We start from the raw sequence: 24,392 nt of genomic DNA, 5'->3' as shown, positions 1-24,392 counted from the left end.
TATGCAGGAATTTTGCCGGAAATAGAGAAACTGTTTCCTAAGAAGCTATAATCAATTATATTATAACTAAAATATCAATCTGCATAAACACGTGTGTTCATTAGAACTCATTGAATTTTGGTTAACTCTTTACTTGAAGAAAGATTTAATTCTTCTTTGGGCAGCTTCCTTGACAATAATTTATAATGTCACTATCATTTTGAGAGAGAAAGAAACAGATATTTTTATATATCCTTCAAAAATTAGCCTTCAGTATATTCTAACAGTGTTAAAAATTATTACCTGTGCAAATGTGTCCCGATTGGCCTGCAAACCAACTTTTACAACCTCAAAAGGGTTAACCACAATAGCTTCTGTTAGTCCAGATCCCAATCCTGCAATTGCAAATGCCTAAAAAATTAAATAAATCAGTATTTTAAAACAAGTTATTATTTGTACCATGTTAACTTACTACACCCTACAGCTGAACATTATCATGAATATGGAGAGATCTACACAAATAGACAGGATACCATTACTAAACAGCTTTAGTCTTTGATTAGATACTGACAATTCATGATGAAGAAATTAAAGAAGCCACAAACCACATTCTAAAAATTCAAAATAAAATGTCAAGTCTATCAACAACAACCTCTTTCCATTAGCCAAGAAAAAGGCCACATTACTGATTTAAGATGTATGTTAAAATATGCTCTTATATTCAATTTGAATAGACTTTGAACTTGTAAAACGAGAACTTCTTTTTTAAACATTTATTTAAATGTGCTTTTCAGGGCTAAAAGAGAACAACCAAAATAAAGTGTTTTGTTTTTGTTTTTGTTTTTTTTTTGTTTTGTTTTAACTTAGAATTCAGGTAATCTACAGATTAGTTTAAAATGTTTAATAATGTATTCATAGTGACAATATTTATACTTAAATTAAATATTGTTATAGTTAACAATATAACTTTTCCCAATTTAAAAAAATGTCCATTTACATTTGACTGCTTTAGTTTTTAGAACCCTGATAAAATGTTAAATCAGGAATAGTTGGAATTTCCTATGTCGTGAAACTTAAACTAGAAATTTTATGAAAGAATAGTTATAGGGGAAATAGCAATGTTAGCTGTTGACAATTTCTGCCATAACAAGGTAGAGTTCTTTATATAAACACTTTCCATGCACAATATTCATTTGTTATTAAAAATATTTGAAATCATATGTAATAAAACACATTCAAGAGACAGATTTAATAAGTAAAATGTATGTGTATCTTCACAATATTTCATTTCAGAAACGTCAACAGAAATGTTACCAATTTTACATTATATAAAATGAACATCTATGAAAAGTGAAAATTCACTTTAAGAATTAACTCCCTCTAGTGGCCACATAATATAGGCAGATATGTATCAGAGGTACTAGGTTCAAATCCTGGATCTGCTGTTTACTACTACCTGTGAAATCATGGGCAAGTCAAGTCATTCAACTTCTCTGGGCCTCAGTTTTCTTATCTATAAAATTAAAGGGTTTGACTAGATAGCCCTAAAGGTCCTTCTACCTCCAAATGTATGACCTTAAGTGTTATTTTATCATTTTAAGTACCTATTTCTCTTCAATGTCCAGTATTCTCTCTCTCTCTCTCTCTCTCTCTCTCTCTCTCATCATTTTTATTATATTGGCTTGGCCTACCTGTGAGTGATTAATATTTCTCCAATTGTTTAGATCTTTAGGTCTGTCCTTATTTGTGTGAAAAGTGTTTTGTAATTGTGTTCATATAGTTCCTGGGTTTGCTTTGGCAGGTACACTCCCAAGTATTTTACACTGTCTGCAGTTATTTTAAATAGAATTTCTTTATCTCTTCCTGTTGGGTTTTGTTGGTAATATATAGAAACACTTAGGGTTTATTTTATATCCTGCATGAGGTTGTTAATTTTTTTAAACTAGTTTTTAGTTGATTCTCTGGGGTTGTCTAAGTAGCCCCTCATATTGTATTGACTACTTCTCTTGAAAATAACTACTTCTAGGAACACTTATTGGAAGTTCTACCATCTTAGCTTGTCTTTGGTGGATGCTTGTGTTTCTGCCGGATTACATATTTGTGTGTATAAAAACACCCATATATACCCATATGTACATATTTATATAAGTATGTGTGTATATATATCTGTGAGATATAACTGTCAGAGCTAGGACTCAAATCCATATTCTCAGACTTTAAATCCATCACCCTTTTCATTCTTTGTGTTGCTTCTCACATATTTGTGAGAAGATTATTCCTCTAGGACTTGTGTGTGTATCAGTTACATAAAATTAATTTCATTTGTAGCAAAGACACCAAAACCCAAGAAAGAAAAATGGGAACAGAGGGAGGTAGGGGGAAAGAGGAATGGAAGGGAATACACATTTATACGGCAACTACTACGTGCCAGGCACTGTGTTAAGTATTTTTCAAAAAAAAAAAACTCTCTCATTTGGTCCTCATAACAACTGTGAGAGGTAGTTGCTATTATTATTCCAATTTCACACTTGAAGAAACTGAGGTAAACAGAGGTCAGATGACTTATCCAGGATCACATAGCTAGTAAGTATTTGAATATTAGAAGAATTTAAAATCACTATTTTAATTCAGTATTGAAGTAGCTATGTAGTGATTCCTGAAAGAGCTCTTGTAGTCAATATTTCACAAATTAATTTCATTCTAGAATCCCCAAATCCCAAAGTGCTATTACAAGCTAAATAAAGTCTAAGTACATGTTTGTACATGACCATTCACAGATATGTGTAAAGTAAAAGTGCATGTGTTTTGTTTTTCAGGTTTTTACATAAATGCTGTATGTATTTTACATTATTGAATTATGTTTTCCCATACATTTTATTATCATAAGTTTGTTTCTAGAAATGAAATTAAGTTAGTAGGAAGATGATTTTTAACAAACTACGTGACATTGAATAACTAGCCTTCATTTTTTAGCAGCTAAATTTTAGGAATCAAAAAGGCATCTTGTTTTAGATTTTGCTTTATGAAATAACATTCACCAAAGTACAGTAAAGACTCTCACTCACCAATCCTGGTGACAATGACACATATCCAAGTAATTTCTTATATTGTTCAAAGGCAAAAAACTGTAAAATGAAATAATATCAGAGATTGGTAAATTTTTCCCTCAATAAGACATTGAAATGAATCAAACTTCAGGTTGTACTTTTTCTGGTAAGATATTAAATTAATCAGTACCTTAAAATGATATGCTATTTCATATAAAATATGCCCTATGACTTGTAATTTTTAGTCTGTTTTTGAGTGGTAGCCATTTGGATCTTGCCCTAACATTTATATTTTCAAATTCTATCATAACCTGCAAAATAACTGATTGAATCCTTTATGGCAGTAAATGAACCATGCAGCTTCCATGTACCATGACCTTTTTCAGTTCAGACATCAATAGACTTCTTTTTATGGTAGTGCTTTAAAATTATAGGCTTATAGACCTAAAATTTTTGGTCTTCTATGTTTTCTAAGTGAACCGCTCAAGTTTCTAAACAATGTATGTAAAAAAATCTGCCTCTCTGCCTTAAACTAATAAACAAATAAATAAAAAATTAATTAAAAATTAAGTTCATGCTACTTTTATTTCCCTATTATTCCATGTATATTGTCATGAACTCAATGAATGTTTAAGGATGGTGAAGATCCAAATATATAGGTGGAGATCTAAGGTCCCACCTTCAAGCAAGATTTCACTCAAACTACATTACAAAGAAAATTATGTATCAATTAACTTAAGATCTTCAAAGGTGGAGACTCTACAAATTCCTATGAAGATGATAGAAATGATGGCTGTGACTTCAACAGAAAGTGAATAATGTAATTTCTTCCTAAGTCAATTTCCATATGAAATAGTTCTAAGCAACTGATTTAGTACATGAGTCTTCTATTTTGGGCAACAATCCTCAAATTTTTTAATGGCTAGCACATATCACAGTTAGTTCTAGGGGTCAGGGTGGATATACTCACTATGTTGTACTATGTATTCCTCTTAGAAGCTGTTTTTTGGACCTTATTCAATTCATTTTCTAATGAGACCCTTAAAAGATGTATAACCTGATCTGAAAATATGTCCTACTTAATTATGTTGCATGCTATAGACAGAACAAGAAACTACACGTATATAAGCACATATGCATACATGTGTGTATATGTTGAGGGAGAGAGAGAGAGAGAGAGAGAGAGAGAGAGAGAGAGAGAGAGAGAGAGAGAATGTCCATTCTGAGGCCTCATGAGAGTGTGGAAGTGGTTATGGGGTCATGGGTTCTTGAACAATATGCCAGTGGACTGCAAGGTCTGGAAGGTACTACCATGCTAGAAAGGCTTCATGTCTGGCCCCAGCAACAGTCTGTGTTTCCAAGGAGTGACTTAGCTAACCTCAAAGAGATTCATCATCAGTATTGGAGTTGGGCACTTGGTATTTAATTCTTTGGCCTGGGCCACCCACGAAACAAAGATATCTATATATTTATAAAGATAAATATAACTATGTAGATAGATACACATATAATGACCATTTTTATTACCCAGTAAACTATGTCTTACCCTTAGGATTAGAATGGCTCTTATATGGGATTGCTTAGATTTATAATTGTTTTTTTTTAAAAAGCTAGCTAGCTAAGGCTTTTATTTAGTACTTAATATGTGCCAGCCACTGTACCATGGTCCAAGAATAAAAGTAATCAGGATAGTCCTTGTCCTCAAGGAGCTTACATTCCAAAATGTACTTAAGAAAAAAAGTGTAAGCTGAAGCACAATTAGTCATTGCTTCCATTTCACATTGTTAATAATTTTTTTTTCAAAACAACTGATAACAAAGGATTCTTAAAAATCAAACATGCCACATTATTCTCTTCAAGTTACATTTGATGCTATTTAATGAAACAATATTTTATTTAGAAAATGATATAATCAGGTAATCATTCCCCTCACAAATACTGGAGTAAATATCTATAAAGTGAGTATTTTCATATATTGTGTCTAAAAACTAGTGCTGTCCATCTGGCAAGTAGGCACTTAAATCCAAGTTATGCTTAAAAGCTTACCACATGCCTTAATAATTTTCAGGTAAAAAGTACTTGAAACAAGATGTCTGGTACCCAGACACAATGTACAGTTGCCCAAAAGTTCATCTGTTAATCATTGTTCTGGCAGCATGCTTTTCCTGCTATATCAGTACAAACTAACTCAGTTTGGTAAACCTCAACTTTTTTTCTAACTAAAAAGAGTGCTCAACTTTGATAAACCTAAGTCCTCTCAAAGTTCAAATTCTTTACCATATTTAGTATAAGAAGCACTAGACCAGGAGGATAAATGTTACAATTTTTTGTGTATTCTAATTTCTGTAGCAATGAATATATTACTTTGCAGAGACAAAGCAACTTTTATTTTAAACAAGAACTCTGCCTTGTTTGATTATCTGGGTATCTTTTATCAGTGAAGCAGTTACATAATTCAATTCAGTCCTTCTGTTTACTTCAGTGTACTTTTCCCTCAGATTTTCCCCAAGAACTCAGATCATTGTGACAAACTTCCTCCTGAGGTAATAATTAAAATATCACAAAAACTTAATAATTTGGAATATGGAAAGACAAATTAAAGTATTATTTCAATATTTTCATTAAAGTACAATCTTGAATCAAATTATACTATTACCATTTTAATATAGTACAAGATTTGGTATATGTTTATACGTATGCATGTATATTTTTTCTTTTGTTACTCCCTTTCATAACTTTATTATATTTCTGGATGGCTCTATAAATTAGGGATAATGTTTTCCCTCCCAACCTTTTAATGATAATGATATTTTCCTACTTTTTCAAATCTGTTATTATCATTATGGATACTCTCTACCAATGCAGATCTCACTATGCCTTCTAATCCTATTTAATTATTGTCTGTATCTTTCTATAAATTGGTTTTAAAACTTTGTTGATGACTTTTGTTTTTATATCAAAGTCATTTATAGATGCTTGTTCCCCTCTCCCACCTCCTAATTGAAACCCAAACCAGGGAAACCTTGCTCTGTAACAAAGAAAAATAGTTAAGTGAAATTAAAATAGTGACCATATGTAATATAACGTTCAACATTCTGTCCACATAGCCCTCCACAGCTCCAAGGAAAAAAGAGAGGTGTTTATCTTTATTTTCTCTCTGGGACCTGGATTGGTCATTATAATTATGGATTGTGGACTTACTTTAATGTGCTTCTCATTTACATTATTGACTTCAATAATGTGTATGTGTGTATGTATATATTCAATAACTGTGCATACTGTTTCCATGGTTTTGCTACTTCACTTTGCATCCATTTATACAAATCTTTTCATGATTCCCTAAACTCCCCATATAGATCATAACTTGTGGTTTTATATTCCATTTAACTCCTTCTTTTCTTGTCCTAGTTATGTTAATTTTGCTCATGCAAAAGCTTTTCAATTCAATGTTACAAAACTTTGTATTTTTTCTTTTGTAATTACTTCCATCCCTTATTTTGTCAGTAATCCTCCTCCAGGAGGATAGGAGAGGGATTCTTGGGGGGGAGGGGGGTGGTATAGGCTAAGTAATAGGAGGCCAAGGTAGTGGGTAGAAGCAAACTAGAGGAGTCAGGAGGGATAGGAAATAAGAGATATTCACAAACATAAAAACAAAGATCAGGTGTAGAATTTCTTAGGGAAAGTATATGTCTATGTATGTATGTATATATGCATATATGTATATATTTGTATATGTATAAATATATATCTATATATAAATGTATCTGTACTTAATTGTAGCCTTCTGGGGGGAAAGAAGCGGAAAAAAGAACAAAGTAAAAAGTGCACAGCAGAGAACAAAAGAAAGCTTTCAAGGAAGCAAAGAAAAGATGGCCAGCTCTCAACACAATATGTAATATTTATCATACAGGTTTTCTTAAAATGAAAATTTATTGCTATATGTTTTGAATCCTCTCATGTTCTGTTGTGCATATGAAATGCTTTTTTCCCTTTTCTTACTTGGTTTTTATGTTTCAATGTTTAAGTTTATGATGTGTTTCTTTTTCTTTTCTCTATTCTGTATTTGAGTTCTTGTGTTTGAGTCCGAAAGAAAAAAGAAAAGAAAACTAAATCACCAAAATAAAGAAAAAAGAATCCTCCTCCTTTTGGAAAGGATTTTGGAACTGTGTCCAAAGGGCTATAATTTTTACATATCCTTAGGCACAGAAATATCACTACTATGTCTATATCCTAAAGAGATGACAGAAAAAGGAAAATGTCCTACATGTACAAAAATACTTATAGCACCTCCTTTGTGGCAGTAAAGAATTGGAAATTGAAGGGATGACCATCAAATGGAGACTGGATGAATAATTTATGGTATGTGATTGTGATGGAATACTACTGTGCTATGAGAAATGATGAGCTAGATGGTTTCAGAAAAAACCTGGGAAGACTTATATGGACTGATGCAAAGTGAAGTGAGCAGAGCCAGGAGATCATTGTACACAGTGAGAACAATATTGTATGATGATCAGCTGTGAATGATTTAGCTATTCTCAGCAATAAAATGCTACAAGATAACTCCAAAGGACTTAGGATGAAAAATGCTATCCATCTCCAGAGAAAGAACTGATAGGAGTCTGAATGTAGACTGAAGCATACTTATTTTACTGTATTTTTCTTGTTTTTTGTTTGTTTTCTTTCACAATATAGTTAATATGGAAATGTTTTGTGCAACTGCACATGTATAATATATGTATCAAAGTACTTGTCTTCTTAAAGATGGGGGAGGGGAGAGAGGGAAAGAATTTGGAACTCAAAAATTGTTTTTTAAAATGTCAAAAATTGTTTTTACGTGTAACCGAGAAAAAATAAAAACATTTTTTAAATGTTGAAAAATAAAAAGAATCCCCTCCCCATCCACAACTGTGAAACACATATAATTTGTTTTTTTCTCTAAAATATGATATCCAATACTGGGTCATTTATCCTTTTTAAATTTATTTGGTATAAATATTCCTTCTCCCTCCTGATCAATCAAATAATGCACAGTGCTAAAGTTTGAAATGTGTAAACAAGATGGATTATACATTTTGATTGGGCCAAGAAAGAAAAGTATGTGATTGGCTAAGATGATCAGTTATGCCCATTGAGCCTATGTATAAAATGTCAGTTAGTCCATCAGTGAGTTCAGTACAGAAGGGTTTAGCCCAGTAGTGGATGATATTAATCTTGGAGTTGAGGATTCCATTTTGAGCCAAGTCCTAGGGAGAAAGCTGCTCATGAAACCCTCTTCACCACAAAGATAGCTGCTATAAATGTTTTAGAATATGTAAGTTCTTTTCCTTTTTCCCTGATCACCTTTGGAAACAGACTTGATACTGTATTGCTGGGTCAGAGGATATATACAGCTTTATGATTCTTTGGACCTAATTCCAGATTGCTCTCCAAAATGGTTGGATCAGTTCACAGTTCCAGCAACAGTGTATTAATGTCCCAATTTTACCACATCCTCTGCAACATTTGTCTTTTTCCCCTTTTGGCCAATCTAATAGGTGTGAGATGATATCTCAAAGTCATTTTAATTTGCATTTCTTTAATTAATAATGATTTAAAGAATTTTTCATATGACTACAAAAGTTTGATTCCTTCACTAAAAATGCTGCGTGTTCATATCCTTTGACCTATATCTAATATAAATTGAAGAATGTCTCATATTCTTATACATTTGACAAAGTTCTCTGTATTTTTAAAAGATGAGACCTTTATCTGAGAAACTGCCTATAAAATTTTTTCTCAAATTTTTTTTGCTTTCTTTCTAATCTTGGCTACATTTGGTTTTATTTGTACAAAACTTTTAAATTTAATGTAATCAAAACTATTCATTTTGTATCTCATGATACTCTCTATCTTTTGTTTAGTAATAATTGTTTTCCTATCAGTAAATCTGATAGGTAACATGTTCCATGATCTTCTAATCTACTTATGATATAACCATTTTGACCTTATCTTGGTAAATGGTGTATGTTATTGGCCTATACCTGGTTTCTGCCAGACTACTTTCCAGTTTCCCCAGCAATTTTTAGCAAATAGTGTATTCTTATCCAAAAAGCTTAATTCTTTGCATTTGTCAAGCAAAAGGTTACTATAATCATTTACAACTGTGTAGTTTGTCTACTCTGTCCCACTGATCCACCTTTTTATTTCTTAGCCAGTACCAGATTGTTAAAAAAATTTTGTTGCTGTCATTTCAGTTGGGATCAACTCTTTGTGACCCCATTTGGGGTTTTGTTGGCAAACATACTGGAGTGGATTGCCATTTCCTTCTACATTTTACAGATGAAGAAACTGAGACAATGCTAAGTGACTTGTCCAGACTCACACAGACTGGTCTGAGGCTGCATTTGAACTCAAGTCTTCCTGACTCTAGTCTGGTACTATCCACTAGACCATCTAGCTGCCCAGTTTTGATATTTACCATCTTTTAATATATTTTAAGATCTTGTACTGGTAAGCCTATTTTTTATGTTTTATATTAATGTTTTAAATTAATTCTTTTGATATTCTTGACCTTTTGTTCTTCCAAAGGATTTTTTTATTATTTTTTCCTAGCTCAATAAAACACTTTTTAGGCAATTTAATGAAGATGGTAATGAATAAGTAAATTAGGTAGAATTATCCTTTTTATTATATTGGCTCTGTCCACCCATGCACAATTAATATTTCTCCAATTATTTAAATCTGACTTTATTTGTATAAAAAGTATTTTATAATTATGCTCATGTAGTTCCTTGGTTTGACTTGGCAGATATACTCTCACTTATACTCTGATGTCTATGGTTATTTTAAATGGGGTCCCTCTCTTCCTGAATGTATTTGTTGGTGATATATAGAAATGCTGATGATTTATATAGGCTTATTTTATGTTCTACTACTTTGCTAAAATTATTCATTGTTTCAATTAGCTTTTTAGTTGAATCTTTAGGATTTTCCAAGTATATCATCACATTATCTGCAAAACAGGCATAGTTTTTTTTTTAACTCATTATCCGTTTTGATTCCATCAATCTTTTTTTCTCTTATTGCTATTGTTAGCATTTCTAATTCTGATTAGTGATAATGGGCATCCTTGTTTTACTTCTGATCTTACTGGGAAGTCTTCTAGTATATCCTTGTTATGAATAATGCTTGCTGATGGTTTTAGGTAGGTACTTTTATCATTTTAAGGAAAAATCCATTCATACCTATGCTTTCAAATATTTTTTTAATAAGAATAAGTGTTGTATTTCATCAAAAGCTTTTTCTGCATCTATTGTTGCTTTTGTTATTGATATAATTGACTAAGTGGGATTTACCATCCCTACATTCCTGGCATAAATCCCACTTAGTCACAATGTATAATCTTTGTGATATATTGTTATAGTGCAACACCAATGTTACTAGCAGCTGCTGTGGAGGTGTAAGGCCAATAACACCAGCACACAGGAGGGCTGCTAGCACAGATAATTTGATGTGATTTTTTTATGGAAAGCAACTTTAAGGGGTTTACAATCTCACTTTAATTAAATATACATATATCATTCATTTAGTTCAGCACTCTGAACTTCAGGGAAAACACAAGCAGAAATTACATAAACAGAAAAAATAACACAAATCAGCAGACAGGGTTTCTAACTATCTGTCCATAGCAATACATACATAGTTACCAGAGAGAAAAACAAAGCTTAGGGCTAATGGCTACCCAGAGTCTGGTGTGGCCAAATGACATGAACACTCTTTCAATGAGTGAGCCCTGAAGTAAAATGCTAACCTCAGAGTATATATACACTTCTTCAGGGTCAGAGGGCATCACAATCATGTGACTTAAGCTTTCTTGTGACTTAAACAGGTCATCAATGACTCTTGATTCAATCAAAGGCAAGATTTAATCAAAGGCATTTGATTGCCTTAGTGCCAAGAAGCACTCAAAAAGAAAAAAACAGCAAAAAGTCCACTTCACTTGCCATTACATATAGTCTCCTCGCTGGTATTTTATTTAGGATTTTTGCATACATATTCTTTAGGGAATTTGGTCTATACTTCTCCTTCTCTGTTTTTGTTCTTCCGTTTCAGGTATCAGCATCATATTTATTTCACAAAAAAAGAGCTTGGTAGTACTCTTTTTTGTCTATTATTCCAAATAATTTATTTAATATTGAAATTAATTGATCTTTAAATATTTGATAGAATTTACTTGCAAATATTATCTAATCTTGACTTTTTTCTTAGGAAGCTCATTTATGGCTTGTTCAATGTCTTTTTCTAAAATAGATTTATTTAGATATTCTATTTCCTCTTATGTTGATTTAAGCACTTTATATTTTTGTAAATATTCTTCCATTTTTTCTTAAATTGTTAAATTTATTAGCATATAATTTTGGCAAATAATTCTTAATAGTTGCTTTGATTTCATCTTCATTAGTGGCATATTCACTCTTTTCAATTTTGATACTAGTGATTTGGTTTTCTTCTCTCTTAGCTCTATAGTCTTTTGTGTTTCAAATTTATTTATTTCTCCTCCAGTATTCAATATTTCCTCCTCTATTCTTATTTTGGGCTTGTTTATTTGTTGGTCTTCTAATTTTTCTAATTGGATATTTAGTTCATTAATACTCTTTTTATCTATTTTTAATGCACGTTTTAGGGATATAGGGTTTTTTTTCTACCTCTGAGGACTGCTTTAGTTGCATTCCAAAAATTTTGACATATTGACCCATCATTATCATTGTATTTAATGTTATTGTATCAATGCTTTGTTCTTTTGATTGTTCTAATTTGTTGAGGATTTCCTTATTAAGACTTTTTTAGGCCTATGTTTTTTCCTTGTGCTCCCTATATTGAGAATTATTTTTATTATACTATGCTCTACAAAAGGTATGTCTGGTATTTCTGGTTTTTTATGTATATTGCAATTTTTCTGTGCCTTAACATGTGATCTGTTGTTGTAAAGGTGCCGCATCTTGCTGAGAAATACACACACTCATAGATATATGTCAAGCATATATGTTTGCATATACACATAAATATATACATATACACATATATCCTCTAAATAGGAGAAAGAGACAAAGACAGAGAAACAGAAAGAGACAGAGACAGAGAGAGGAAGAGAGAGGTCCCATTCAGTAGATACCATAAGTTTTTTAGCTCTTCAGTTCTCCAATAGCTTGTTCAGTTCTATATTTCCTATTTTGTTGATATTTCTGTTAGATTTATTTAGTTCTAAGAAAGGAATATTAAAGTCTCCCACTATCATCATTCTACTATTTTTGTCTTTGTAAAATTTTTAAATTTTCTTTTCCAAATTTAGTGCTATGCCAGTTGTTGTATTTATGTTTAATACTGATAACAGTTTATTTAAGCATGTTTATCTTTTGTTAGTAAAGGTTTTTATTTTTGCTTTGTGCTGCCTTTTGCAGCAACCACTTTTTTGGGACTCATCTGATACATAGTACATTGTGTTCCAGACTCTTATTTTATTCCATGTATGTCTTTGCTTTTACTTAGATGCATTTCTTTCAAACAACAGGTTGTACAGCTTGGTTTTTTTTTAATTATTTTTTATTATCCTACTATTTCAGACAGGTCCCAGATATGCTTTACTTCATTCTCCATTCCCCATCATCTTCTCTCCACCTCTTTTATGTCAAAGGCAGTGACTATGCCCAGAAGGTTTTTAACTTTTTCATTACAGAACTTTTCCCTACGGCCTTATTGTACTTATTGGTGAGTGTTTCACCTGGCCTATTATTTCAATCAGGTCCCAGCCATGCTTAGTTTACTCATTCATTGCCAGCCATCTTTTCATTAACCTCCTTGCCACCAATGATCATGTCATGGAAATTTTAACCATTTCATCTCTGGAAATTCTGCCTTGTGGTCTGCTATGCTGATTAGTAAGTACAATTCTTGACCCATTATTAGAAACACAGTCCAGCCATACTTTATTTCATTATCTATTTCTGTTGATCTTCTCGTCCTCTACCTTGTTGCCCAAACCAAAAACCATGTCTCAAATAGAAGTTCTGGATTCAAATGCAGCCTCAGAAAATTACTATTACTTAAACTCTCTGGGACTCAATTTCTTTAAGTCTAAAATGTGAGAGTTGGATTAGATAGCCTCCAAGGTCCCTTGTGGTTCTAAATCTATGGTCTTATAAACTATGTTCTCTTGATTGGCGAGTGCTTCACGCAGACCACTATTTTCAACAGACTCAAGCTATATTTCCTTTTACTCCCTATTCCCTGGCTGTCTTTTCAATCAATCAAAAATATATTTATTTCTCTATCTTGCCTCCCCTCACATGTACTCTCTTTCCTTCCTCTCAAGCCCTGAAACCATGATCAATTGAAATCTCCCATTCCTTCTGGAAGGTGTCTCTTACTTCCCTTTTATCCCTATTCATTGTCCTTGAAACTTTCCAGATCAAAATTCTCCTGCAGTTAGAGAAACAAGGAGGGAATTACCTCAAAAAGCCAAGTATAGAGAAAGAGTTTACCACCAACTCCCAAGGTTAGGCTTCAAAATTACATCAGCTTAATTCCATGTTGGGAGATTTAGGGCTCAGTGGCTCATATCCATGCCGTGAGTAGCTTAGGAGGAACAAAACTGTTCTTAGAAGGGCTTAATTAACTCCAATTTCCCCTAGGGTTTGGGGAGCCATGTACTCTAACCCCCTATGGAAGTTCCTGGCTTGATCTTTCTTCTTTCCTTATCTGGCTATGTTGAATCAACATTTACTGCTTTTTTCAGGGTTGGGAGAATATGAAGGGTGTTTTAGACAGGATCTCTTCAGTCTACCTAAGGAGAATCCCCAGGAAAAATGGAGGATATTTTTGTATATCCTTCCTCCTTGTGACTGGTCTGCCCCTTGCATTATGGGGTCATGTAGTGGTTGGGATTATTTTCAATGTCTTTGCAGCAGAAAGGGATATTGATATGGGCCCTAAGTACAAAGCCACTGGTGAGTGGCTTTGAGTGTCCCTGATAAGAGCATAAAGCATGGTACTTAGCATATACTTTAAAGATTATCATTCTCTAGTGTTACTACCTAAGGATTTTTTAATGTACCAGAATTCTCTCTTTTCTGTGGATTCAGTTGAAATTATTTTATATCTGGTACATGATTCTTATTTTTATATTGTGAGGAGAAGGTTTCAGAGGTAATAGGTACTAGAAAAAGTATCCAGTCTGTCATCTTGTCAAACTTTCTTTAAAATGGTTTTACTATCTACTGCTTCTTTTTCCATTATGAGGTGAAACTAATAATATTCTGCCTTCATCCCTAAAAGACTTTACAAGTGATTTCACATTCTAAACCAGCATTACCCTTAGCTGAGGTATTCCTCTGTTTCTCAGTTAAGTCAAGTGTTTGTTAATAAAGCTGTTTTTTAGGCTTTTAAGTGACAGAACAAGCCTCTGGGTATAACTATTCAAAATAGTTTGGCCTCCATGCAGGGTGAAAAAACAGAAAAAGAGTGTTTACTGTTCAGATTATTACATGAAGTTAGATGCATATGACTTATGGAGTTCATCCTTTTCTCTTTTTCTCTGCCTCTGTAGCTTTTCTTATGGCTCCTAATGGAGTCTTGATTATGCTTTTCCTCACTGAATTCAATCTGTTCTTAGCTCCCCATGTAGACACTGCTGTCAGTTGCTGATATCTGGAAGATTTTGCTAGGACAATGATGAAAAATTCCAAATCCTTTTGTCCTCTAAAATTCATTAGGTCTGTATCCAGTAAAGGGATGTGGAGGAAGAGAATAAGGCTGAGGCTAAGCCATTCTCCTTTCCCCTAAGTGACTCCTTCCCTAAGACTTAGCTAGAATTGTCCTCTCCCAGCTCAGCACTCAACTGTAATCTCTTGGGTTTGGAACTAGTTTCTGGTTTTATATAAGCTTCCCACAGAATAACCAAGTCCTAAACCAATTGGAAAAGACTTTTTGTTGGCATCATTCCAGGTCATTTAATGACTTTCAAGGACTTTTTCCCCTTAATATAAAGTCTTTGATTGATTAAGACATGGTCTCATCTGGGCTATGTACAAAGTATCTTAGATATGAGACCTTTATCAGAGAAACAGCTGGTAAAGATTTTTTCCCCAGTTAGTGGTTTCTTTTCTAATGTTAACTGCATTGTTTTTGCTTATCCAAAATCTTTCTAATTTTATTTGATCATAAGTGTCCATTTTATTTCCTGTGATCCTTCTCATCTATCATTTGGTCAAGAACTCTTCTGCTATCCACAGTTGCAAGTTATTTCTTCCCTGAGTTCATACTTGAATAGTTGGGGTCTTTTGGCTTATCCTACATTATGCTACTATTTTCAGTTGTCTCTATATGATGTATACCTAATCTATTTCATCGATCTTTTTTTTTCTATTTTAACTATAGTTTTGATGATTACCTTTCAGTAATATATTTAGAAATATGGCACTCCAAGAATATTCCCTCTTTTAAAAAAATATTTCTACTAAGCTCTAGTCTTTTCACCAGGAACATATATAAAATCCTCTCTTCCATTAAAGATTCATTTTCCCCCAGTATAATTATCTTCAGTTTTGCAGGTAAGTTATTTTTTATTGCAACCCTTTATTTACTCTTTTGAAATACTGTATTCCAAGAATTTATCACTTTTCTAGTAACAGCTGCCAAATATTTTATGATACTGACTGGGTCTCCTTGTTGCTTGAATACTTGCTGGCTTCTGGTGTATTTTTTTTTTCTTTCTACTAGAAGTTCTGTATTTTAGCTATGAAAATCATAGTTTTCAATGGGAGTTTTATTCAAGAGGGGATTATTGGATTCCTTCTATTTTCACTTTTGACTTTCTATTGTTCTATTTTCATGGATGAATTCTTGAAATATGGCAGCTAAACCCTTTTTTTTGTCATGTTTTTCATGTAACCCAAAATTCTTAGAAAATCTGTCTCTTATCTGTTCTCCAAGTCAGCTGTTTTTCACAACATGTACTTTATAATTACTTTGATCTTTCAATTATTTGATTTTGTCCTAATGTGTCTTATTGTCTCCTGGATTATTTGTGTATGGTTTACTACTTTGTGTTAAAGAGGTATTTATTATTCTTCGAATTCTTTCCTTCAGAGGTTTTATTTCTACATTTTAACCTCTTATTCCATCTTTTTTAAAAAATTTTATTCCATAATTATTTTTAATCATTTTATAAGCATTTATTAACTCTCTCTTCCATACACTGCTTCTCTCTCCCTCTCCACATACCTACAGAACAATAAATAAATTTCTCACAATAAATAAGCATAATTCAGAAAAACAAACTTCCACATTTACCTTGACCAAATATGCATTTACATTCTGGATATGAAGCCATTTTTTATCCCAGACACTTAGTAAAGTGTTTAACACATAGTAAACACTTAAAAAAATGCTTGTTCATCCATCATCTATAAATTCATTTATTCTGGTTCCAAATCTAGTTTGTTGTCATTTAAAAAATATATTGATTATTTTTATGGGTTCATTTTTGTTCTTTGCTGAAACTGTTTTTTTCTAATTTATTTCAGTGTTGATTCTCTGTTATTTTCTAGGGAACCCTAAAAATAGGAATAATTTTGTCTCCACTTTGCTGATATTTGTGCCTTTAGATTCTTTCTATTGTCACATTGCTGTCCCAAATGTTTTTAAGATTATGTCAAATAATAATAGGAAGAAGGAATATCTCATATAGCTATGAGTAAAATTACTAGTATTTCTGAATTGTAAATAATACTAGCTTTTGGTTTTTATTACATACTTTTTTATCGTATGAGAAAACAGTATCCTGACATAGCCATGCTTTTTATGTGTGTTTTTAGTGTAAATAACTACTCTTTTTGTGCATTCATTGACATAATTATATAATATTGCTTTTCAATATGATGAATAATGTTGGTTATTTTCCTAGTATTGAACCATTCCTTTTATCTCTTAGATAAATTCAATGGGCATTTTTATAGCACGTGTCTGAATAAGATAAATGGTGGTAAGGAGATGTATATGAGAGATGTTGTAGTAGTAGAAATTGCAATTAATTAAATATGAAGAATGAGTAAAAATGAGTTGAGGATATCCCTATAGTTGTGAGCCTGGGTGACTAGGGATATGATGTTGCCCTTCACAGTACTAGGAAACTTAAGAAGAAGAAAAGGTTTTGGTAAAATGTGTTTTCCCATTGCTTTTGGATTTGATTCTTCCAAGATGATGGCGTTCCATGATTTGCAGCCATATGGCATTGCTCAGAGAACATTAGTATTAAAGAAATGGTCTTTTCCAGCAGTGTATATTTAAGGGTAATTAAAATTACTACATAAATTCTCAAAGATGATACAATGAACATAAAGATGAACCAAATTAATAGTCTGACTGCCTGTTTCATTTACTTTGCTTTCTGATATGAATAGTTAAGGATAATGTCTGTTACAAAACCTCAGAGTTCCCAGCATTTAGCATGGTGCCTGACACATAGTAAGTGCTTACCTAATGCTAGTTGACTTGGGAGAAATATTTGGGTGCTGTGATTCAAATTTAATTCAAGGGATAGATTGTGGGGAAGTGTGTTTGATAGAAAATTATTCAAAAGGAAAATTGGGAAATCTAATATGTAAACTGCTGCTTATAATATTAATAATTATTAATAAGGTTGTATAATTATTTGGAGAAATAAAGAAACTGAGAACTCCTAAATATACTTCAGAGAGGGATAAATTATAATTCAGGGTCTGCTACAATTGTCAATGTTAGTTTCAGGGCCCTTGGAAATGATTCACTTTACCCTTAATGACCCATACACAGAATGTTGAGAAATACTGTAAAATGTTCCAGTGCCATGAGTGTCTCTATTATTATGGAACTTGGTTTCCAAAGGTAAGGTAAATAATGCTTACCTTCACCGCTCTTTTTGGTGTTTCAACCAAGATGGGTGGGAGAATTCCTTTGTAAAACCCAAACAACCTGTTAGGGATGAAAAAAAAAACTTTTCTTTTAGCTATAGATAAAAGCATTACAGAAAAGGCAATTTTGCCTTTGCTTATGGACAAAAAGCTCCTAATCCTAAATCATTTCCAAATAGTCAGGTTACCATCATTAATAATAAAGTATCCTGGGGCAACTAGGTGGCTCAGTGAGTAGAGCACCAGCCCTGGAGTCAGGAGGACCTCAGTTAAACCCAGCCTCAGACACTTGACACACACTTACTAGATGTGTGACCTTGGGCAAGTCACTTAACTCTGATTGCCCTGCCAAAAAGCAAAAACAAAAAAAAAATAATAAAGTCTCCTTTTGTATTAGTTGAGAAGTAAAAATGCCAGCATCATGATAGTACTAATGTGACATTAATAATGAGGTAATGAAAATGACATGAAACCTGGAAACTTCTTACCAGTAAAATCTAATGAATACAAAGCTTCATCTATCTTCCTTTAGCTGTGAAGAAAATACTCCTGCTTATTAATTTGCTTTTCCAAGATGTCTAGTGGATTCATAGGATCATAGCTTTAAAGCTGGCAGAGATCATCTAGTCTAACCTATTATTTTATAGCTTAGAACAATGAGGATCAGGGTAATTAAGTGACTTCCCCAAGATGAAACAGGCAGCCATGAGGGATATGAACTCTGAACCAAGGTACTCTGTAAGTAGAGGGTTCTTTCTACTATACTGCAATGAGTTATCTACAGGGATTGAGCCCTAACTCTCATTGTCAGTAAAAGCAACTGGATGAATTTGTTCCAGCTTAATAACTGGGAGAAATATAGCTTCAGGGAAACTTTTTTCTTGATGAATCCCTATTTTCAAGAATTCTCCAAGTCTTATAATAATTCACTTGGTGATTATAAGGTAAGGTATTATGGTGTTGGTTGTAAATTACTCATGGGGGGAGGGGAAGAACACCTGCTGTTAAGATCTCCTATAAGATGAGGACATCCTTAGAGAGAAGGAGCAAAGTGTTGGCCGTGTTTGGGGACCCCAACTTTACAAAAATGTTTACCTATAAAAAGTACTAACTAAAATAACAGGCATTCATAATTGCTAAATTGATGGTTAATTTCTCTACTTATTTCAAAATTTAAGAATTTTGAAGTCTGAAATGTTTCAGTATTTGTTGTACTTTCATTTCGAGTATGAAAAGTTCATATGAACATAATACTGCATGGGTTTCCTAAATGTTGTTATATATAGAAATATATTGACAAATATACTAATGCTGGATGAAATTACAAAATTCATCCATTGTATAATCCCTAAAAATCTGTCTAGGGATTATTGCTTTTATTTATGATAAAAGGTGATCTAAATATCTGACATTTATATAACACTATACAATTTATAAAACACTTTACATGCATTATTTCAAACTCAGTAATATAGGTAGTAAGATGTTATTATCTCTGTTTTATAGATAAAGAAATTGACACACTGGTTAAATGGATTACCCAAGGTCACATTGCCAATAAAGGTAGAGCTGGGATTTGAACCTAGCACTCACCTGACTTTGAATTTAGTGCTCTTATGCTGAATGGATGACCAAATAGTTCCCTGATACAGGGTAATTATGAACCAATTACCTTGAATCTGCTACTGCTCAAGGGCCTAAGACACTGAGATATGGGAGACCTCATTAAATTCCTCTCTGTCAAGCTTATAAAGAGATAGAGAAGGCATCCGTTTATCTACTCTGTTTTAAGGAGCTCAGGTCCAACAGGCTTTTTTTGGGCATGATTCTCTGGAAAAATGTGTTGAATGTTGTTTTTCCAAATAACTTGGGTATTAATAGTTAATTTTAAAAAAAAATTGTATAACACAATTGTACAAATGTACGACACATTAATCATTTACTATCATTTAAAGTTAAGCTTAAATTGATTTATCAAATCTTTCCCAATAAAATAGCAATAAAAGGTCAGTTTGTGATATGGGAAGAGGGAGAGATCCCCTTGAAGGTGGATAGAAGTCAAAAATGGAGGTGAGAGTACACTGAACAAAATTTAATATGGCAGTTTGATATAAATATGAAATATATCTGGTCTTTTAGAAAGTTATTGAGACCCTTTATATGTAAATTACTGCCCTCTTTATGAATGGTTTGGTTGTTGAAAAGGGCAGAAAAAGAACACCTGTGTAAGGAAAACTAATAAAATACACTTATGATGTGATACAGTCTCACAGAAAAAAACAATTTTGGGGAAAAAACCTGTTATGAGGACTAGATAGAGATCAGCCCCTCAGGTGAATTGACAGAGAGCAATGTCCTGGATAATGATGGATTCAGGGAAATGTGGTCTATCAATTCATTTGCATGGTGATGTTTTTAGATTTTAGAAAGTTATAATAGACAAAAATATTGATAGATGATTAGAGAAAGGCTGGAGCAGTTGCTGTAAGCTCATTGGAAGAGAGTTCAATCCTGCTGTTTTGCAGAGATATCTATAGAATGAGAGGAAAAGTCTCATGGGGATTGCTCTCTACAGTCTTATTTGGTTAGAGACAGGGAAACATAGTGGAAAAGACAGGCTTTGGGTCTGTCTTGTTGTGAGAGGAGGTTTAGAATTGATTACTATTTGTAGATCTGAGGAACTGGAGTTCTGTGGCCCTAAATTTAATAGATATGAGTTGCTTCAGTTTCCTTTAAAACTGCGCAAAAGGAGCCAAAGAAAAATAATCACTGGGAAGATATTTCTGGTTTAATCCATTGTAAAGCCAATCAGTAAGTGAAAGATCTTTCCCACCCAGTGAATAGGCTTCAGGTGGGGCTTCGGGTGGGACCAACAAAGGGAAGTCTGATTAGAGACAGGCTCACACCCTTTTACTAATTAGATATGAGGCCTCAGGCTAGTTAACAAACTAGTTTGCTAGTTTGAGAGAGGTGTGAAGCCCTCAAGACCTCAAGGGGAGTCACTAAGACCAGAACCAATGGTTTGCGTGTGAGTTCTAGTCAATCAGATGACTGTATAAAAAGTCTAAGGACTGTATAAAAAGAGAGAACAGAAATTGGAAAGAGCAGAAACTGAGGACTGAGGACTGTGAGTGAAACTGGACACAATGGAGCCAGAAGTAGAAGAGGGGATAGCAGTAGGATTCAGCTTCCAGAGTGCGCAGAGCGGTGAGTGCTGAACACAAGAGGGAGTTGTGGAACTTGGACTCAGTGGAGCTGCAGGAGAGAGTGCTGAGCAGGGAGTTAGGATTCCTCAGTGATCTTCTTATAGGAGGGCCCTAGCATAAAGGGGAAGAACAAGTATGGCTTGGTTTCCTGCTATAATGTTTTGTTATAATCTCCTTGTTACTATAGTGAGGTGGGCTTATTGATTTTGGAATATTATTGCCACAATATCAAATTGGGGGCATTTGTCCTTGAATCTGATCCTTTGGAATTTAAATAAATGATATAATTCCTCTGCCTTTTACCTATAGAATTCATTATACTTTGTGATTCTGAACCATTCAGGCATGCCCATGGTCCTCTCAGAGATCATACATTTTGCCTTACTGATATATCCATCTACCCCAGAGATTGTGTTCAAAGAAAAATGGGCCACCATTTTCTTCCTTTCCTTTGGAGAGCAATGAGTGCTAGATGCATTTCAACCACCTCACCCCTACCCCCAGTAAGATCCAGTGGCTTTCTATGACCTCCAGGATAAAATGTAATCTCTTTCTGGCATTTAACAGTCTTCATAAACTGGCCCCTTCCTACTTCTTTTGTCTTATACCTTACTCCTGTCTACATATTTGGCATTCTAACTATACCAGCTTACTCGCATAAGACAATCCATTTGCTATCTCCACAACATTGCTCTGGCTGGCCTCCATTCCTAGAATACTTAAAGCATCTTATCTCTGAGCTCCCCTAGATTCCTTTAAGACTCACCTTTGACAGAAGGCCTTTCTTAATCCTTCCAGCTGCTAGTAATGCCTTTTCTGGTTTACTTTCCAGTTGCTCTGTAATATATCTTGTGGATCATTACAATGTGAGATTTTTGAGGGCAGGGATAGCTTTTTGCCTTTCTTTGTATCTTCAGCACATAACAAGGTTCTTGGTACATAGTAAGTGCTTAATAAATGCTTGCTCTTGGCCTTGAAAGGAAAGTTACACCCCAGAAGAGGACTTAGCTGCGAGGGAACCCATTCTCATATGGAGGTAGGGGAATGCTTTCCAGGCTTGTGCAAACAGGGCTCAGGCTCAGGGATGATCAATATCTTGCTAGCCAATGATATCTGATGTTTATTATTCCAGTAATCAGGCTGCTAAATCTGTCCTTCAGGGGATTTGGGAGGATTTGAGGGATTGGGAGATTCTCTTTTCTCTACCATCATCAACTAGAGACCCTGAATGGTTGTGTCTCTCCCTAATCCCCATTGTTAGGTGCTTGTAACTTAGCTTCTCAATTCTGCTTAACCATTTAGCATTGATTAACATTTTAAAGATGATATTCACTTCAAATATATATCAAGAATAAAGTTAAAAAATATATTTTCTTCAATATCTTAAGGCATATTGTACCCCATACCACCTTGGTCTCTGAGGGGAAATTAGTCTCAATTTACCTCAGTTCCTACACAGCACTGGTCCAATAAATTCATGTTTAGATGTGGCATGACTGCCAGATGAGAGTGAGTCTCAGTTACCACCTGATTAGAGTCTCAAATGTCATTTTCAAAAGTTGTTTCTTTGTGCATCAATCCTGTGCTGGTTGCAAAACCTGGCCTGGACTCTGACTCACAAATTTCTATGGCTCCTTCACCCTGCCTTTCAAAATTCCCAAGGTAGAGGACTTTCCCTTCACCTACAATGGAAAAAACAACAAAAAAGCCAAAGACAGAGGCCTATTTCTCAAGGTCACATGACCTCTGAGGGGTGGTTTCATGCTTTCAGCATGGCTTTTCACCTGAGACCACAAGTGAAAAAATCACCAAGATCCCTCAAAGTGAATGAGGCATAGAAAAATGGCAGAAGCCAACCATGACCTTTAAAATACTTCCATAACCAATCAAAAAACCTCCTCTTTACCATGTGGTTAGCCAACTGGAACCAGTTGTAGAATGTCTACACATGCACCATAGTATCTCCAGGGCATTTCCCTTACCCATCATCATAACTTTTCCTAAAGCAAGCTCCCTAGCCTCCCTGTGTGGAGAGACACCATCCCAAGACAATTTGTGCGTGTTCCTCCATTATGGTTCTATGTACATTGTGATTCACAGGGTACTTTTCTTTGCAGCAACCTTGGGCAAAAAACCAAGGAAATGTTACAATTCTTATTTTGCAAATGATGAAACTTCAGCTTAGAGAGTTTAAATTAATTACCTCAGATGACACTTACCTTAGTAAGTGGTGAGTAGAAATTCAAACCCAGTTTTTCTAACTTTATATCTGCAGGTAGCAATATATATAGCTGAGCCTCTCCAATTCTATTTCCTCATTTGGAAAATGATAATAACGTCACTCACAAGGGTCAAATTAGGTAACTATACATATACACGTATGCACGTACATATGTATACACATACAGCCATATATAAACTTTAAAGAATGTATAAGTATCAGCTATTATTGACTCCTTAATATCTACAAATCTGTGAGTGAGCTTGATGCCATATGTTACCTTCCTTGTTATACAGATGGAAAATAGAGAGAGGCCAGGACCGAAGTTCACCAATGCCCTGCTGTCAGGATCTTCGTCATTTTCATATCATTATTAATAAGCAGTAGAGTCCTTACCATGTGCTACGGCCTAAGTTCACATTTGTTCTCAATTGTATAACAAAAGCCAAAACCTTATAGTATTTATAAAGCATATAAAATTAAGATCAAAAAGTTCATTGCACCCCTTCTCAAAGACACAGCTTGTATACAGCATACTTGAATACAGATTTGTGCCAAAGCCTACAAAATAAGTGATTTTATTCCTCATTTCCGTCCATGAGTGTATGTGTGTGTGAAACAAATTAACATGTTGGTGGCTCCAAGGTCTTGTCACAGTCAATGAAATGATGTTGATTGTATGGATGCACAGAAATATGGAATTTCCTGTGATTAACAGCATATACATAGTTTCAGTGATTTATTTACAATAAGCCACATCTTCAAAGAAGCTGTGTTGCCACTCATTAATTGATTCATAGGTTCCCAAGATTTAAAGCACAAAACCTAAGGACACTCAGTTCTTCAATCTGTTCATGCAGACATCATGTGCCTAGTCATGTTCTTTTGTCTTTTAGGAAGGCTGGAGTTTAGGATATCTAAAAACTTAGATGTATAAAATTTGGCAGCTAACTGTTAAATTGTTAAATTGCTGCTAAATTCTTAAGCCCAATTTCCATGTATGGAAGGACAA

General features: G+C 33.8%; 1 protein-coding gene across 1 annotated transcript in view; it reads right to left on the bottom strand.

Annotated features, from left to right (window-relative positions):
• The window catches only part of SLC25A21 (solute carrier family 25 member 21), a 765,710-nt gene that overhangs the window by 68,118 nt on the left and 673,200 nt on the right, over positions 1-24,392 (bottom strand). Inside the window, exons 4-6 of the mRNA XM_036752803.1 lie at positions 17,948-18,014; positions 3,045-3,104; positions 283-390 (exon numbers count right to left, since the gene is read on the bottom strand). Coding sequence (XP_036608698.1) covers positions 283-390; positions 3,045-3,104; positions 17,948-18,014 — 235 coding nt within the window. The remainder of the gene's footprint in view (positions 1-282; positions 391-3,044; positions 3,105-17,947; positions 18,015-24,392) is intronic.

This window comes from Trichosurus vulpecula, chromosome 3 (assembly GCF_011100635.1).
Source record: "Trichosurus vulpecula isolate mTriVul1 chromosome 3, mTriVul1.pri, whole genome shotgun sequence".
Lineage (NCBI taxonomy): Eukaryota > Metazoa > Chordata > Mammalia > Diprotodontia > Phalangeridae > Trichosurus > Trichosurus vulpecula.
This window is presented reverse-complemented; position numbering and strand designations above follow the sequence as displayed.